General features: G+C 55.3%; 5 protein-coding genes across 5 annotated transcripts; 4 read left to right on the forward strand and 1 right to left on the reverse strand.

Moving 5' to 3' along the window:
* Positions 1 to 7693: 7693 nt before the first annotated feature.
* Positions 7694 to 8404, forward strand: MRS44_000826 (uncharacterized protein; the record flags this gene model as incomplete). Its single annotated transcript, XM_046267522.2, has 3 exons — positions 7694 to 7741; positions 7816 to 8128; positions 8238 to 8404. The coding sequence occupies 3 exons, from the start codon at positions 7694 to 7696 to the stop codon at positions 8402 to 8404; spliced, it is 528 nt and encodes a 175-aa protein (XP_046138720.2).
* Positions 8405 to 8878: 474 nt separating this feature from the next.
* MRS44_000827 (uncharacterized protein) lies at positions 8879 to 10846 on the reverse strand (the record flags this gene model as incomplete). The annotated part of the gene is made up of 4 exons (XM_046280690.1): positions 8879 to 9425; positions 9477 to 9588; positions 9651 to 10009; positions 10824 to 10846. 4 exons carry the CDS (start codon positions 10844 to 10846, stop codon positions 8879 to 8881), a joined length of 1041 nt encoding a protein of 346 aa, XP_046138721.1.
* Positions 10847 to 11567: 721 nt separating this feature from the next.
* Positions 11568 to 12851, forward strand: MRS44_000828 (uncharacterized protein; the record flags this gene model as incomplete). The annotated part of the gene is made up of 2 exons (XM_046274992.2): positions 11568 to 11825; positions 11877 to 12851. The coding sequence occupies 2 exons, from the start codon at positions 11568 to 11570 to the stop codon at positions 12849 to 12851; spliced, it is 1233 nt and encodes a 410-aa protein (XP_046138722.2).
* Positions 12852 to 13613: 762 nt separating this feature from the next.
* On the forward strand, positions 13614 to 15397 carry MRS44_000829 (uncharacterized protein; the record flags this gene model as incomplete). Its single annotated transcript, XM_046274993.2, has 3 exons — positions 13614 to 13756; positions 13806 to 14613; positions 14666 to 15397. The coding sequence occupies 3 exons, from the start codon at positions 13614 to 13616 to the stop codon at positions 15395 to 15397; spliced, it is 1683 nt and encodes a 560-aa protein (XP_046138723.1).
* A 460-nt stretch (positions 15398 to 15857) lies between these two features.
* On the forward strand, positions 15858 to 16889 carry MRS44_000830 (uncharacterized protein; the record flags this gene model as incomplete). Its single annotated transcript, XM_046279888.2, has 1 exon — positions 15858 to 16889. The coding sequence occupies one exon, from the start codon at positions 15858 to 15860 to the stop codon at positions 16887 to 16889; it is 1032 nt and encodes a 343-aa protein (XP_046138724.2).
* Positions 16890 to 18776: the final 1887 nt, after the last annotated feature.

The raw sequence follows: 18776 nt of genomic DNA on the forward strand, positions 1-18776 counted from the left end.
ATCTCTCTGGTTGTGAATGATGGTGAGAGTGTGTGGAAAAAAAACTCGAAAAGAGGCTGGTGGGAGAAGATGGGGCAATAATGGCACGGCATGGCATGGCATGGCATGGACCGCGGACGGGAAGCCGGAAACTTTTAGACGGCGAGCACGGGAAGTGACGGGAAGGGCAACAAGCTCAACGGCCGATGCTCACTTTGAGCAGCCAACGACAACAAGAGGGAGGGTGGAAACCAAACAAAGAAGCGCGCAACTGGACCTCCGTCCTGGTGCTGCTTCTGCTGCTACTACTGCTACCGCTACTGCAGTGCAGAATGCAGCGCAGGGCAGCGCAGGGCAGCGCAGCGCGCAACGAACGACGACAAGGAGATGGACGGGACCATAAGCACTCACCACAGCAGTCGGAAACAAGGTGTGCGTCCGTCTCCAGAAAAGAGGTATGGATGTGTACTACCCAGCGGGCGGATGTGTGTGGGCTAGGCTCTCGATAGGTAGGTAGGTGCTGATGACGGCCGGGGTGGTTTCCTGGTTGCGTCCTCTTTGGCGTGATACGCAGAGCAGAGCAGTACGATTTATACAGGCAACGGGCGGTGGTGGAGGGATGGATGGCTGATGGATGGATGGCGTTGATGGATGCTGCACTCCAGATCTTGGGGGTGGTCTGCGGCCGAAACAAAAGAGGATAGGATTGTATGGGCTGGGTATAAAAGCAGAAGCAGGGGCAAAACCCGACGACAACAGACTGCTACTTTGGGAAGCGTGATGGACTCATCAGCCGGCAGCTCGATGGGATGGGAGGAGCTGCTATGGGTTTTGTACCTCACCGGGGCAGACACCCGGCATTTGTGCGTGTGGAGCACCAGCCAAGTACATACATCCATATCCATATCCATATCCATCGACGGCGATACCCAGGCTTGAAGAAACACGGCCATGGAACAGGTCTCTCGGGGCTCACAGGGGACCTCTTAGACATGAGCTTCATGGGTGAGAGCCCGACCCACTTGGCCCGGCCATGGATGGGGCCGCCTCCGAAGAGAGCAGAGCTCCAAGAAGAACGGGAATAGGCTTGCTCGGGTTGCCCGTGGGTGTGCCGAGCGATATTTTTATATGGGTGTGCATTTACAGTGGTGAGGAGGCGAGGATGAGCAGAAAGGTGAATGAGTGAGAACCCGGGCAAGGAATGAGTGAGTGAGCAAGCAAGCAAGCGTGTGAGTGAGCATCCATTCATCAACGAACCACCCATCCATCGAGGTGAATAAGAGCATCTCTAAGGTCTCCAGATCAGATGTGGGTGTGGAGGCGTAGGTCAGGCTTTGCAGGCCTCAGAAGAGCCAAGCACACCAGGCAAAAAAAAAGGCTGAGAAGGGCTCAAGGCTCACCGGCCAACTGAGCGCGAGGGGTGGTGTCGACGGATCATTACCCATCTCCCATTGTCAACAATCAATCGACATGACCGTCATCGGATTAGTACGTACGTAGTCATAGTAGCGGTGATGATAGCACCCAGCTAGATCTGTAACATGGACTCCATATCGCCATCGTGGTGGAAACAACGATACGTAACGGGGCCAGCGACTCGCGAATGGACGACAGTGGGAAAGCGAGATTTGTGGTAGCTACACCAACGACGGCGTTGATGAGATGCCATGCCAGATGCAAACCGACTGTGCCGCCGTCTAGTTACGGGCCTAGTCGTCCACACCAGGCAGGGGATTTTCCTCATGTGGCATCCGAGCTCGGCACAAGAAGAGGATTAACATGGCCATCATTCGTCGTGGTGAGCTCGTGTGAGCTCAAGATGGTCCGGCGTCACTTGACCGCCGCTCTATTCTGTACGGTACGGGCCTTGGGGTCTCTCGTTCCCCCTTCTCTACCCCATCAGGCCGTGATCTGATCTATCTGTGGGCGGTGCTTGTGCAATGAGGCCATCGTCGATGGCTGCGCTGCGTGCTCTGCGATGGTTTTGCTGCTCGCTGCCCAGAAAACCTGCCCACCATCCCGGCAACCCCACGCTCACAAGAGCACGCCTAGCCAGTAGCTGCCACTAGGTGGTGTCATGGCTGAAGAGTTACCAGGGGGAGGGACCATGGGAGGGTACGGGTTGGGAGCCAAGGGGGTGTTCATGGTGTCCCGGAACCGACACGCGAGCGGGCTCGATGAGAAAGGAAGCAGCCATAGAAGATGACGGAGAAGAGGCATATGGATCCAGAGCATGAAGCATCCAGCAAGACGGCGAAGAAAAAAGCAAAGAAAATCCATGCCCAAGGAGCTTGTTACAGCCCTGGCAGACCGGCCGGGCTGGATCTAATCGCGGGAAGCCATGTGCCAAACTTGATACGCCCTATATCGGTACTGCAGACGTCCAGAAATGGCAGACGCCCTGCCCAACTGCGTCCCTAGTAGTCCAGTATCACTTCTCATTCAGAAACATCTCTCTGTCAAAGGTTTAGCCTCGGGCGCTGCTGGACCGGCCCGGCCGCCTTCCCTTTCAAAGCCAAAGCCCTCTTTTGAGGTGACAAGACGGGCAGCCCAGGCCAAAGCTAAAAGTTCCAGACGTTGGGCACCAAAGGACGGACGCTATTTTTCTCTTGGTCTGATGCCACGGCCACTGGGCTTCGTTTCTGCATCAGCCGAGAGCCACCGACGCAAATGGCAAGCTTCCTATTGCACGGTCTGTCTGGTGGGCCGTGGGGTAAAAAGAGCGCGTTAATGGGAGCGCGGTCACGGTGGATGGGTACGTACCCGTCCAAGTACCGATGGCTGACGCCGAACAAGGCCGGACCTCCAGTTGTCTGAGACTGCTTCACTGCGCGCCCCGGATAAGTCTAATGGCTCTGAGACGACGCAACGTGCAACAGACGGCATTGACTGCTCCATATTAACATCCAGTCTGGACAGCTCTCTCTGCCTTTCTGCCTCGAGCTTTGGCTCTAGAGCTACCGCCAGCCCCAGCTGTGCCTGAGCCATACATGGTACGCGCCACAGTGATCCATGGACGATTCAATTCGCCTCACCTTGGACCAAAACTTCGTATCCCGTCCGGCTTCATCCTGGCCTTCATCACCAGGGCAGCCACAGATTCAATGCTGCCTATTGACCTACCTAGGTAGGTAGGCGGATGTACGGGGTCCTCGGTAATGGATCTGGGATTTCTCGGATCTGAGCTCAACCGAGCTGAGCTGAGCTGAGCTCTCCCCCCAAGCCCCCCAAGCTGTCAGGCATCTCTCACATCTCACGCAAGCTGAGCCGAGTACCACCGTGCCCCGTGCAGACAAGACCTCAACTTGACTCGGCGCACCTCGGCCATCTCGACGATATCGCAGGCATCATGAAACTTGACAGCGGCATCCCGCCGCCAATGCCGCTATTTGATGATTGATGGACAACACCACACTCTCCCCGCGCGCGGCTGCGATACTATCGTCGATATCACGTACCAAGCTGCTGCCATGGTCCGATTCGCAAGCAACATCTCGAGCCAAGAGATCCCTCCATTGACGGCTCTGGCTCTGGGTGGCTGGACTTGCACTGGACGCGCTCACGTTCCCACGCTCCCACATGTGCGCGTACATGATGCGTACGCACGCACGTCCGCACGCCCTCTCCCTGTCTGTCCTGTCCTACGTCTAACCACTAGGCTCAACAGCCTGATCTCACGGCTCCACTGTGCTTCATGGCCGCATATGGGCCGGCCATGGTGTCTACCTCGAGCTCTTTGTTTTGTCGGTGTGTTTCTCATGGGACCCGACCCGTCACGCGTGCGCGTCCTCTCCAGACTCCAGAGCGACCAGAGGAAGAAGTCAGGCTCCTCGTCTCCTTGTCACCCCTGCTCCTGCTCCTGCTGACTAGCTCCTCTACGAACGGATCCTAGATGCTCTAGCGTCATGGCTTTGGGGTTTTGGAGCTCGGTGTGCGACTCGATCCATGCCTCGAACCCAGAGAACCCTTCACTTCCGGGCCCGCACCCGAAAGAAAACACCACACACAAAGAGTCAACCTGCAGATCGGCCCCGAATGCCCTCAATGACTACGCCTAACAATGCGGTAAAGGCTCAACTTGATGACTTGTTCCTCACTCCTCTTGTCGAAACTCACCGACTTGTCTTGTTTCCCCTTCATTTTAGCTAAACCGCTTGCTAACGATATCAGGCGCATCGTCAAGACCCTCAATGCTCCTGTAAGAGGTGTGCGTTTATTTCTGTCACCAGCTGGCCCCTTCGGATCATGTCCCGGCAGGGTCAGGTTGGGTCAACGGCCGGCGCCGTCCAAAACGGCCCAAGCTGCCATCACAACCAATCACTTTGGTGAGGCGAGCCGTCTCTGCTGCCCTGGCTGCCCAGAGGGCTGACCTTGGTTGGGTCCGCGCCGTTCTCGACATGCCCATGTGCTTCCAAAATTGCCTGTCCAAGCAACCAGGTAGCCAGGCTTGCTCCCTACGCGGTTCTCCTTGGCCATTTCTGGCCATCAAGTGGGCTGTGCTCTTTCTCTCGGGTCTTCTCGAACCCATCCTGTGGTAACCAAGAGCTGCGTCTTGTACATCCCCAGAGCCTCATCACATATCGAGGCCGGCCGCATTGACAAGAGGGGGCCTGCAGCCGCTCTCAATGGCTTCTTCATCACCGCACTAACATGATTACTCACAATCCTCTTGGTAGAGCGCCGCCCGAAGTCGTTGCCCAACAACCACAGTTTGTCCACTCATTGGCGAGCATTGCTGATACCGCCATTATGACTCTGACTCTCGGCCGCAATCGCTGGCCCCCACGCCGCCGACGCAGAACTTTGCCATGATCGGTCATGTCGGTTTCAAAGAGGCATCCAGCCTCTGGTTCCTGACCTGGTGCAGGCAGCATTGATCCCAAACACCCATGACGTCTATCTGGTATTGTCTTGTCTGACCTACCTACGAGATATTCCGGCCAAGGCTGGATGTTATGTTTGCAATGACGCAGCCTCGAAACCCCCGAAACTCTTTCCATAAACAGCAAGTCTGGTTTGGGCTCAGGATGACTCGGACCCTGGACCCTGGACAGTCCCCAATCCCCTCCTACATCCTAGTGAGGATCCCCGTGGCCCAGAACTCACTTACAACTGGGAGCTTCCATGTGAAAGCTGATGTCAATGGGGTCAGACCACCCTGGACCATCCACAAGTCGAGTGAGCAACAACAGGATTCCCAGTCCCAGTGTCGCTAGGAGAGAGTCTTCACCCATGCCAAGAGGAAAAACTCGCGTTCCGAATATGCGGTCTGGGTATCCCTGACAAGATTTCGGACCCGCGCCCACATGTGAAGGTGAAGAAATTTTCAGCATAACGATCCACCTGTCTGGAGATTGCCATTTCCAAGCACTGTTCGAGAAAGCCTCGACGACGCCAGCCTTGACCAGGCAGGCGTCATGCGAGTTCGCGAGGCTGTGGACCGAAAGGCTGGAGGGGAGGATCGAATCCAAGAGAAGACCCTATTTTTGTTTGAGGATGATGCTTGACCTATAGCACCCCACCTCTTATTTCGACTCTTGAAACTTGGCCGGAGACCAACTGAAAACTGTTCCAACTTGGACCGCAGGGATTCCAAGTTGGCCGGAAGATGCCATGGGAGCATAGATTTGATCATGATACAGAAATCTTGGTCACCTGGAAAACGTCAACTGTGTGACAACCATGTCGCAGCCGGGGATCTGCAATGACGCCCACGGCATGTCGACGACGACTGAGCATGCTGTGCTTCTCTTGAAGGTCTGGACGGACGAGGCGGTCCTCAACGGGACTAGCCTTGGTCTGGCAGGTGCAATTACACTCCCAAATGGAGTTCTATTTGCGAATCTGAGACACCGTTCATGATACAAAAAGACATTGAAGCCACGGCGTCGATGGGCAGCAAGATCTGAAACTTTGCTTCTTGTCCACGGAAGCATGCACTCGGCAAACATGCAACCCAAGTTCGTAAAGCAGCCATCCATGATATCATCCGCATGATCCTCTCAGATCAAGTTACACCTGCAGGAAAGGTGGTTCCTGACATCTATCTTGGGGTGCAACACGAAGCTGGGCGTTGAAAGGTTCCATTCTTGGAAGCCACACTCTCTGACTGCAGCATCGGATCCATCTTCCTCTTCCAGCCTTCTCTCTCCTTCTCTGCAACATAATGTTGGGCTCGACTTATGCTACCCTATTGCTCAAGCCCAAGAAAAAAGTCCGGCGGTGAAGGGCAGTGAGAGTGCTCCGCCACATCTGGGGTCCAGGGATCCAGATGGCTGGAGAAGCTCTGTGGCCACTCGATCTCGCAACTGGTCGTACTTCTGAAACAAGTGGCTTGCTGGGCTGGGGCGGTTTCCGATGTCAAAGAGTGCCCATGGGAGCAAGCGGGGGGATCCCCGACCTCTACGGGACAGGACGGACGACAGCCCCGAGATCCAGCGATAGCTTGCGGGACCTATTTGCGGACAGCAGGATCTTGCTCCATGTTTCAAAGGTACGATGCGGATGTGGATGTGGCTCCCGGGATGTCGCTGTCTTCCATGTTGGTTACGAAGACATGAGCCTGAGCCTCGCTTGCGCCGACGGGAGATTTTCCTTGACACCACATTCATTCACCATGACCATCCCATCACGACACTCGGACCGAGGTGTGGCCTGAGATTCCATGTGTTCTAGCCGTCTGTCAGTCAAGAGTCCAAGGGGTTGCGTTGCAGTGCCGCAGTGGCCGGCCCGGTAATTGGTGTACACAAGGGACGCAACGTCAACTTGTCGATGAGCCCCCTCAAGCCGATTCCATAGAGATCCACGGAGAGGGAGAGGAGGAGAGGCTGAAACCGAGTTTCATGACCAAGACTCTCCAAAATAACATCGACAACTGTCGGTAAGGCCCAACGACAGGCTGGATGGTTGGGCCTGGCTGTGGTATCGTTGTATTGCGCCGCGACCAAGATCTGTACCATGGTGACTCGTGAGTCACCCACGATGGCTGTTCGAGCCCATCTCCATCCCCTTGCCTGGAATCGTCGAGATGGTCAACTCCATGGACTCGGTTTCGGTCGTCCAAGGGACGCTGCGGGACAAGACATTGATTCGTTGTCTGCCGTCGCTGGCGAAGCTCTATCATCGTACACCATCTTAGATCCAAGTCTCTCTTTATTGTGGTCGTGACTCCTGTGATGTGTGATGCTGCTCTCTCTCATCTCACCAGATCGCCTGTGACCTCTTCCCCACGAATCCCCCGCGTTGTTGCCTACCCTATCATGATGGCCCGTCACCGTGTCCGTCCCTCGGTGACACAGAGAGGCTCGCTCTTGAACAACAACAAGCTCCCTTCGGTAGATACTCTCGACCTTTCCTCCCCCTTCCCAGTGCCGCATTGTGTGCCATGCAACCGAGGCGCCCCCCTTTCGCTTGGGGTACACTTTCTCTCCACGCGAACACAGGCATCACACCCCTTCCCGTCGTCGCGGCCTCGGAGAAAAGAGACAGATATAATGCGACGACGGGGACGGGCTTCGGGCGCCGGAGAAAGGAGGGGAGGGGAAACTCTCTTCGCCGAAGGAAAACATCGCGAGCCGAGAAGCGAACAAGGGGGAGAATCAAAAGACGAAAGAATTGCCCCCCCTGGCGACTGAATCCCCCCCTTTCAGTCCCCATCAAAGCGGGAAAAGGAGAATGATATCGGACGCTCGACGACAGACCGGCGGTTCTCAACATGAAGTTTGCCAACTTCCCCATCCTCATCCCTGCCTTTACAGCACAAGTACGTCTCCTCCATCCACTAGTTGTGTGTACGGCTTCGTGATATTACCCCCTTTTATCTGACACACGCGGCAGATCTACATCGACGCTCCCCTTGTCATAAGCCCAGACCTCCTCAACATCCCCTTCGTCCCCAATCTCGGCACCCTCGTCTCCGAGCCCGGCTACGAGCCCCCGCTCGAGGCCACCTTTGTCCACGGGAGTGACTTTCTGCGCCGCGACCCGGACGGCCAGAGGGTCCGCCTCGACGTGTCTAGCGTTGCGAGGGACTCGACGTCGGGCGCGATGCTTCGTTTCAGTTACAATGGCGTCGTCGGGGTGGCCGGCGACGAGGGCAGGGTCATCCGTGGGGACGGCAATGCTACTACCACGGGGTTTGGGAACGCCTGTGAGTTTGTCCTTCTCATAAGATTTGCGCTTCGAGGTGCCCCTTGAACATCTCGTCCTTGCCATGCGTCTATTGGTATGCTCGCCAACCCCCTGGCTGATGTCCATAGTCGTCCAGGTTAGGTTCGAGACAAACGCTTCTGGCCTCAAGCCCCTCCAAGACAAGCTCTATGTAGGTTCTGGCAGATTTATCGTCGAGGAGAACCAGCCCATCATTGTCGAATACAAGATCAGCGAGGTGGGCGCGCAGTGCAGCGAGCAGCCCGAGGGTGGCTGAGGCGTTCATCTCTGATTTTGATGCGCGTGTACGAACTTGTGTGAATGGCGTATGGGGACTGGGGGTTATAATCGTGGAATTTCGTCGTCATCTTTCTTTGCTGAGAGTCCTTGTTTCCAATGAGCGAAATCAATTCGTATTTGATCGAAGCAAGCCTCGAAGTGCTGATGATACAAAAAAGACGCAAAGCCGCCGGCCGGTTTGCGTGTTTCCTCCATCTTCCGTCTCGCCTTCTACTGCCAAACTCCTATACGAAGCTCAAGCTTGTCGAGGCCCCGAAACTCCAATCCGCAGCTCTCTGTTCCTGCAGAAATATGCTTTGCCCTTCTTTCTCTTCTGGATCCTCCAAATGCCAGTCTCGATACATGGCTCCAAGATTGTACACATCTTCCTTGATCCGTTTGACGGATGCTCTGCCTCCTCCCGCTTCCCGTACGACCCCACCGCTACGGCTATGACAGCATGCGCCCAGGTTTATTGGCTCACGCCGGACAGCTGCAGAAGACGCTCGCCCGCCCGGAGATTGGCATACTCGTAAGCCTTGGACTCCGGCGGGAAGGTCCCGTTGGCCGCCCAGAGATCGATCAGAGGCTGCATGGGCTCAAGCTCGGCGGGCTTCAGCATGTCCAGGGCAGTAGCCGTTAGCACAAAGTGGGAGAAGCAACTGTTGAGCTGCTTCTCAAGGTTGAGGTGATAAAAGGGCTCAGTAAAGTGAGCCCAGTACAGGTGGGCGTAGACGCGGAACATCTGTCGGAAGATCATCTGGCAAATGTCGACAAACTTGTCAGGGAAGCCCGATCGCTTGCCGATCCATTCGGGCTCACCGGGGTTCGTCAGCTGGGAGAGAGGTGTGGTGGTGATGGCGGAATTGTGCGAGTACGAGACTCCAGAGGGGTCGGTCGGGAAGATGTTGGTGTCGTCGATCTTGCCCGAGATCCATCGCTGCATAAGTGTCATGTACTCAAAGGCTGGAAGCTCGACGGGCTCCCTATTTCTGTTGAGCCAAGTGAAGGAGTGGTTGCTGGTACGTGTGAGTATATGTAATGAACCACCTAGGCAAATGACCACTTACGTTCCAGCCGACATGCGCGGGCAGGAAGTCGAGTTGCAGATGGAGGATCCGTCATCTTCCTTCTCATGAAGCACCCGGACAAAGTTCCAGAGGTTGCGATAATGCTCAACAACTGTTGATATGGGTTAGCATCCATAGGTGGGTAGAGAAGCGATGTCACGTGAAGCCGCATACCCTGGTGCGCAATCCATTCACCTTGCTCAACAGTCTTGGGTCGAGCGCTGAGGGTCATAAAGTTTCCCTTGACGATGTGCTTGGCATACTGGGCATTGAGCCAGAGGGGAAGAGGTCGAGGCAGGTGGTAAGCAGAGATGAGGTCGTCGCTGGCCACGGCGCCACTGGATTCATCCATGCCGATGGTCTGGGCGAGCGAAGGAGAGTTGGGCAGAGGAGGAACTTTCGGGGCCAGGCTCGCCGAGGATTGACTCCCTTGAGATGACGTCTCTGGAGGTGGCGGCTGGCTGGCAGTGGACGAGGTCGGGCTCTTTTGAGGGCCAGAGGGCTTAGCTGAGCCGCCTCGGAAACGGGCGTTACTATACAAGTCTTGTCAGCGCGAGGCCAGAGAGTGAAGAGAAAACAAAGAGAGGCGAGCGAGGCCGGATCGAGCTGGCATGGCAGAGTCAGGATGGGTTGAGGTGGCAGCACACTATGCTGAGACGGGTGCAGTTGGTTGAAACATTGCTAGGCCCGCCAACGACGGCTGCAGCAAAGCGCCTCGTTTGGAGAAGGCGGCCGTGGTTCCGTGGCGCCCTTGTTAGGGTAGGGAGGCAAAGCCGCCATGATATATGCCTGGAGGCTCTCCATCATGCCAAATCCTCGACATTGAAGGGCGCGAGATTTGCAGTATCGCCATAGATGACCGATAAAGACTCCCATGCCTCGGAACAGTGTGAACGGCGACCGGGAACGCCTGAAACGGCGTCGGGCCGCTCATGGCCATGCTGAGAAAACATGTCTTGGATGTTGTACTAGGGAACCACATGGTGAGAGTTCGGTTGTGGACAGCCAGACCTGACCTCACTCAAACCCTTGGTAGTTGCCCCGCGACGCCAGATAAGGACAGGATGATTGGCTTCGAGCCATGGTCAAGAAGGTTGAATGCATCAAAACCGTGGATTGGCGATGTTGCACTTGCACAAGAAGTACGAGGCTGAGGTCAGCGGGCAATAACATTGCCTGTGCCTCTCACATCTCACTTGCTGATGTCTCTCTTCCTCTCTTCATGACCACGGACCCAACATGAGGCATGATGCAAGAAACCTCAGATAAAGCAGCAGGAAAACGCCCAACGGAGACAAAGCAGACAGGACAAAGACCAGAGACAAACAAAGAATGCTGGGTACTTACATGCCGGAAAAAAGATTCGACATGGTTGCAGTAGGTAAGGTAGGTTGGCAGAAAGGCGGGGTGAGAGGGAGCGTGAGAGGGAGACCGCAAGGGGTGCAGGTTGCAATGCAGTCGCTGGTTGTTGCCGTGCGAGTCGAGTGCGAGATCTTTTGCTGCTGTTGGAGGAGGAGAAGGCGCTATCAAAAGTCCTTCTTTCGCTGGACGAAGCTGCGCGATGTCAGGTTCAATATCGAATATCAAACAGCAGCGTCAGTTCGAGAAAGGGGGTTTTTGAGGTGTCGGTGTCGGCGTTGGCGGCCGGACCGTACAGCATGGAGCGGCTACGTACCCCGTAACTGCCCAAAAAGCGCCACACGCTAACGCGGGTCTTTCCTCTGCTCCTACCTCCGTACTCCTGGTCCCTCTGAACCTGAACCTCACTCAAAGCTCCCTTGCTCCTCCTGCGGCTGGCTTTGCAGGCCACCTGAGGCACGCTATTCTTTTTTAAGGCATCTAAGCGAGAATTCTGCTGCTCCTGAGGTTTGGTCGCGTTTGTGCTCCACTAACCCGCTGCTGCCCAGAGACGTGTGGCTGAGCTCAGATGTGGCTAGTGAATAGTCAGCCTCAGGCCTAGATCGCCAAATTATACCAAGACCAAAGCCTCGCGACTTCAAACTCTCGCCTTGCGCCCAGCACCAGCTCGCTTTTTCCACCAACTCCATCTCTTATCGGGCACTTCGTTTTTCCTGAAGCTCAAATTACAAAATGTCTGACTCAGAAGATCCCATTGACCCCATCGACGAGGGTGGCGATGACCTTTTCGGCGACGAGGGCGACGAGGATGTTGCGTCCACCAAGGAGCGCGTCCTCGACGACGATGATCTCGCTTCAGACCCCGAAGGAGATAGCTACGCGCGCTATCGTAACGAAGATGACGATCAGATGCAGTTCCAGACAAGGGATCGAGTTGTCATGGGTGTCAAGACGTACCGGCATAGAATTCCGAAACCCAAGGATGGCGCGGTAAGTGTTGTCATGCGCCTCATCAGACACAAAGCGCTAATCGCCCTTTAGCTCCGAGTAATGCGTATTCCCAAGTTCGTCAAGATAATGCCCGAAGAATACGACCCGGACACGTTCCAGCCGACCGAGTTTGATCTGGCCAACGCCAAGGCTCAACACCCCAAACACGTCGCTCGAGTTCGAAGAGATCACAGCACCGGCGAACTCAAGAGCAACACCAACATTTTCCGCTGGAGCGACGGATCCGTCACCATCTCTATTGGCGGCGAGCATTACGAAATCCAGAAGAAGGCATTGGCTCCTTCACCCGACAAGCCATACAATGAGATCCACGACGGTCACTACTATGCTGCCGCGGCCGAACTGCACAGCAATCTCCTCATGACAGTTGGCCACATCACAGAGCAGTACAATGTCCGTCCCAACAAGGCTGTGGGTGACGATGCGCTGTCCATTCTGGCCGAGCGAATGGCACAGGCCAGCAAGCCTTCACAAGGCGGCGATATGATCATCCGAACCACCCGCGACCCAGAACTCCAAAAGAAGCAGGCCGAGTTGGCTGAGAAGGAGAGAATGAAGGCTCAGAGACGACGCGAGAATGCTGCTGCCAAGATGGACGGCGGTTATGGTCGATCTGGACGCGGAAATCTATCGATCGGAGAACTTGAGGGAGGACGCCGAGGGTTTGGGTCATCCCGCAAGCGTGGTGCTCCTGGCTCATCCAGGCCCAAGCCACGGAGAGGTGACGACGAGTCTGACGAAGAACTCGCCGAGGCCGTTGGGCGACATGAGGGCTACGATCTCGACGACGGCTTTATCGTTGGCAGTGACGTTGAAGAGATGGACAGCCAGGCCGACGACGATGACGAAGAGGAGTTGCTGGATGAGGATGAGGACGACAAGCCTCGTTCGAAGAGGCAGAGAACCCGAGACCGCAGCCCCGATGAGGATGCCGAGGGCAGCGATGTCGAACATGTGGCGGGTAGAGCTCGACGGAGGAATGTCATTGATGACGATGAAGACTAGGAGGTGATTTTTATATCTTGTTTGGCGAAGGTTTCAAGGCTCCTAAAGATGATAGTTGCACAGGAGACGGTTTGTACTATGATAATACATGATAATCTCGGATCTCTGGGCGACCCCAAGCCATCATTGGCTGTGTATCGGCAGCAACTCTTTGGCTGGCGCATCGCGACAACTCGTGAGGATGTTCTACATATCTGTAGCAGGGCTGGTTGGTCCTTTTCGCGTATCTACATGCATCAATTGCTTTATAGACGTCAAACTGAGTACATGCGCCATTGCCTGGCATGGGTATTATGGGCAAAATGCCGGAGATTGTCTGAAGTCTGGTGATCTCATTGGCAATCACATGCCTGAAATTAGCGTCCAGGTTCGCACTTTGTTGAAGGGCGGGGAGCTCCACGAACCCAACAACAACAGTTCAACGAATACAACCACAAGCTTATCCTATAAGAACGGTCTCGCGGCCGCGCCATCGCCTCTTGATATCGAGGCTAGAATCCCAAAGCAGTCTTGCATGTGCCATTGCATTGTTGCTCTCCCCCGTACGACCATGACCTAGTTAGATGCGCGTGATCCTCCTGCCGCGCTCGAACCGACCCCTTCGGCCCTCTTCGATGGTGCTTGTGATCGTCCCTCGGCAACGATAATGGGGGTAGTTGTCGCCGTCTGGGGTGTCGTCGTCGACGTTGCCAGCTTCTGGCAGAGGGTAACACCCCCTTCCCCTTGGCTTGCTTCTCCTGGCATCCCGTCCCGTCTCTGACCATGTCGCTGCAGAAGCTGCGCAGCTGGTACTCGCGCAAGAGCCCCGTCGAGCTGTGGCTGGACATCTTGCGGACTGCCGAGGCTTTCGAGGACTGGGAAGAAGCTGCACTACACCTGGACAATCTTCTTGGTCTTGATCTATGGTACTTGTCCTTGGTGACGCTTGTGCGACTGATGCTAACACGTCGACAGGAGGAATAACCCGGCGTCCAAGTACTATGACTGGCGACTCATTGCAGAACGACTCGACTCCCTCGCCAGCGCCCGCGAAGATGGCAACTTTCAACAGCTCGTCAACCTCCTACGATCCGGCCTCGTAAGAAACCTAGGGAATATCACGTCGCCAAAATTATATAACCGATCGTTTGCCGGCACGAAATACCTTATCGAGGAATACATTACACAGATCGCCGAGGCTGTCGAGGACATTCGCGCCCTCCCGACCAGTCCGTCGGCCATCCATGGAACTGGGCCGTCTCTGACGACGCAGATGAAGCTAGACTGCATCCATGACACGAGGCAGGCCTTTGGGAGGAGCACGCTGGTGCTACAGGGCGGTGCCATATTTGGCATGTGCCACTTGGGCGTCGTCAAGGCCCTGTTCTTGCGCGGCTTGCTCCCACGCATCATCACCGGCACTGCTACAGGCGCCCTGATCGCGGCCCTCGTCGCGGTCCATACAGAGGACGAGCTCCCTGCTGTCCTGAGTGGTGATGGCATTGACCTGTCGGCGTTTGCGCCCAAGAGCGGAACTGAGAATGGCGACGTTTCGAGTTTCCATTCACGATGGCAAACCCTGCTTAGGAGGATTCGCCGCTTCTCGAAAGAGGGCTACTTCCTTGATGTTACTGTGCTAGAGGAGTGTGTCCGGGCCAATGTTGGTGATCTAACGTTTGAGGAAGCCTATAACCGCAGTAAGAGAGTCTTGAACATTACGGTAGCGACAGAGGGTCAGGGGGGCGTTCCAACGCTCCTCAATTACCTGACTGCCCCCAATGTGGTAGGTTGAAACCGTTAGTCCACTGCTTCTACCAATACCTAACATGTGGTAGTTGATCTGGACGGCTGCCGTGGCATCGAATGCGTCTTTGCCATCACTATATGGCCGCCGCAAGACAACTATGCTCTGCAAGGACGCTCAGGGGAACATTGTTCCTTGGGCGCCGGCTAATACGATTGACTTTCGACACTGGACACACACGTCCTACTCTGACCGAGACTCACCTCTGCGACGTATTGCCGAGTTGTTCAACGTCAACCATTTTATTGTCAGCCAAGCTCGACCGTATCTCATTCCCTTTATCCAGTCCGACATGCATGGGCCATCCCTTGTCGAAGCCAGGAGCAAAACGACTCAGGTGTCTGCCTTTCTGGTTCGTATGGTTGGGTTAGAAATAAGACACCGCCTGCGCCAGCTGGATACGCTGAGCCTACTGCCCGCAGGCATCCGCCGCTTTCTAGTCGACGAGCAAGTCCCGGCCGCTTCCATGGTGCTAGTGCCCGAGGTGACGGCAGGAGACTTTGTGCGACTACTCGAGACGCCTACGCGGGAGACGCTCGACTATTGGATCTTGAGGGGCGAGAGGAGCGTGTGGCCTGCCGTGGCAGCCCTAAGGATTAGATGCGCTGTCGAGAACGAGCTGGACAGGTCGTATCAGGTTGTGAGGAAATTCAAGGCCCCTGGTCTACGGCGAAAGGGGAGCATGGCGGCGAGTATGGAAGCCGAAAGGAGGGAACGCAACGGCGCTTTTGGGTCGATTGGCACGGACGTTGACGCAAGTTGAAAGAAGCTTCAGGTGTATTAACTGGTAGCCTTGTTTTCGTTTAGGATACAATTGTACAGCAAGCAAGCATACTCTCGAATACGAACAAGTATGGGACAAAGGATGGGATTCAAAGAAGAGCATTGTTCTGGGTCTTGGTTTCATAACTATTCTATCACTGCACTGCATCTGATGTGATGCTACTATTCACTCTCGGTTTAGACTCGAGTTCACTCAACATCGTGTCCCTGAGAACAATGAACCTTTTATATCTGGCGATGTTACGGCCCACCTACCTATTCATTCATCAGCAATGGTATAAGAGCCAATTGTTACCAGCCTTCGTTAACCACAAGCTAAGCAGCCATATTGTTGCTCACAGGAAATGTGAATATCTCACCACACCAACATATACGTAGCAAGGCAAGTACTACTATCAAGTCATCACAAGCAGCACTCACGAACTTACCTCCAACTTACAATGGAAGGCCAGAAAATCAAGAGAAACGTGGTCGAGCCCGCATCGGTGCACAACGCCACCTTCATCCTCCTCCACGATCGCGGCTCCTCGGGTGCGGAGTTACAGCACGCCCTTTGCAACGCCCTCCTCCCCACCTTCGTCAGCCAGGTCGCCCCAGGAGCCCGGTTCATCTTCCCAGATGGCCCGTTCTCGGATCCTAAGGGAGGGCGAGACTGGTACGCCCTCGAGTATCCCCAGCTGGAGTGCGGCGAGGCGGCGAGCGTGGACCAGTGGGCGCACGTTATGTACGCGGCGGAGCAAGTCGACATGGTGGTTGAAGACGAGGCGCAGCTCATCAGTAGGAAGAATATCTTTCTTGGAGGCGTCGGCAAGGGGTGCGCCGTCGCCATGGTGACGCTCCTCGAGATGGAGCGTCCCCTCGGGGGCTTCATCGGATTTGGGGGTTGGATGCCGTTTGTCAGGGACATGAAGGATGTTGCGACGCTGGGCATGGTCCAGACTCCTGGTCCTCCCTTCTCTCAGAACAACCAAGGCGGCATCGGAGGCCTGGCTCCTGGCCAGGGCAATGGCTTGATTGACCCTCGCCTACTCAGCATTCAAAACGGCCAGCAGCAACAGCCCTTCCCACAAGCCGTCTCCCCAACTCCCATGCTTGCGCAGCCCGACCAGTCAATAGGGGCACGGCACCAACGCGTGGCGCACTTTCTCCGTCAGTTTGAATGGACTGAAGCAGCCCGATTCAAGTATGAGAAGGAGTTCAGCACGGCAACGCCCATCATGCTGATGCACTCGCCCAACGATGACTTGGTCAGCCGCTCGCACGCAAAGGAAGCCCAGATGATGATGATGCAGCTGGGTTACCATGTGAAGCTGGAGGAGTCGAATACTGGCCACACGATAACCAGGGGGGTGCTGAGCGACTTGCTTTTGGCCCTCCTCGAGGTATTGCCCTTCTCAAACAACGCTTTGAGATCTGACCTCATGCATTTCATGATGGGCTCAACCATGCAGAGTGTGAGTCACACCTCATGAGGGATAAACATGATATAACCGCGCTATAGTAGACGTCGGGCGAGAGATTCGTCATCTTTGACAGCAGTGGGCGATCCTTGAGGGGATAAGACCAGCCCCAGCTGAAAGCTGCAGCCAAGACGAGAGCTCTGTGGTTGGAATTGGCCAACCAAGTCGACGATGATACATTGCATCACGTGTACGCGGCATTAACCAGGGGCTTGTGTAGGATAATAGACAGCGATTGACTCATAGACGCGCGAATAATAGAGCATGTATCGGAATGATGGCTTGTTGGATGCTTGTGAGACAACGGCGTAGAGCGGGACTCGTTGACAGTCCTGGGATCCTACCTACTGTAGGGAGTTAGACACCAGCTTTGTCAGCTGTCTTCTTGTTGATTGGGTAGGACACGGCATCCTATGTCGTAGAACATTGTAACAAAGGTTATCGAGTCCTGGGTGCGTCATTCTGAGGTGGCGAAACACGTCTTGATATTCCCTCACAGCTGCGGGATGCGGAAAGAGGAAACAAACCTAATTGGCGATAGACATGTTAAGGGTTCACCTGTCAGTGTCCCTCGTGTGGTTCATGCTGTCGGGCATTGCCTTATTGGGGACCGATTTGCCGGTTTGAGGCTCAAAAACGACTCCCTCGTGACAACATCTCGGACGTTGGGTCGTTGGCCACGCTTTGCCAAGCAAGCCAACGCCAGCAGGTGCGCGATGTAAGTGCTTACCGCTAATGAATTTGCCGATGGAAGACGCGTTGATGCCGAGTTTTTCCGCATTCCTAAATTTTGTTGATTCGTAATATCAACAGGGTAAACGAACGAGTCGTGTTGGTTCAGGGAGAGCTGACCAGCCCTACGGGGCGTCAGGTGTCGACGTCATTGCTTTCGCGAGCATTTCGTCATCCCATAGATACAGAGATGCCCAATTCCCTCTTGCGTGGGTTCGTCCGTCCTCGGGTGAGTCGAGGGCACGTCGTTCATGCTAGAATCCTTGGGAACACTTCAAATCAGCCCCGCGTGCTGCCCAGCAGAGTGCCCTCCATGGTCAACCCCTTGCTTCGCAGCAGTGAGACCGAGGGGGCGAGTTGCACAGCGCAGCACGGCACAGCACATGCAACAGATGGCGCCAACCAACGGCGTGGATGTTGACATCGCGGGGATAATGTCTCGATCAGTGACATGCTGTAGCTGTTCCATCTGACCGGGCGCTCGGAGAAAGAAAGAAAGAGTGAGGCGAGAGCGCTAGGGGAGCTCTGGCAGGTCAATGATAGCTCCGTTCGCCTCGTAGCTCTAGGGCCAAACCGGTATAGAGGAGGCTCTGTATGTACAAATCACGCCACAACGAGCTCCAGCTAAGGCCATTCCCCAGAGTTGAGCTCCGGATTCGCTCCCCAAGTTCCAGCTTCAGGGTCCTCGGGTTATCAGACTGGTCTGCGATTAGCGAGAGCGCCGCACGCCGTTGGCTCCAGGACCGGTGGCTGTCGTCGCGTCGGTCCCGAGACCGGCCATGAGATGGATATCGTCTGTTGGTGGTGGGAGTTGATGGGTTGTCGGGGCGCCGCTGGTTGGTCATTTCTGATGGTGTCGGACCAAGGAGGGAAAGCGAAGGAGAGTTGGCTGCGTCAGTGTGCTGCAAGACCAAGAAGTGCATTCCGGGGTTCAAAAAGACCAACATCACCCTCCTTTTCTCTCCTTTTTCTCTCTCCTACCTTTCTTCTACCACCGAAATTTGAGAATGATTAGACCGTTCTATTCATTCTATCATCACAGACTTATCTGGGCTTTATCAACCCCTCCACTGTTGTCGGTGCTTGGGCTTATTGTCCCGCAACCACCGTGATCACCCACCCATCAAGAACGCCACGGCACTTCCGTGCCGAACCAACACAGAACAC

The sequence above is a fragment of the Fusarium solani genome (genome assembly GCF_023522795.1).
Source record: "Fusarium solani strain SB1 chromosome Unknown bctg00000000, whole genome shotgun sequence".
NCBI classification, from domain to species: Eukaryota; Fungi; Ascomycota; class Sordariomycetes; order Hypocreales; family Nectriaceae; genus Fusarium; species Fusarium solani.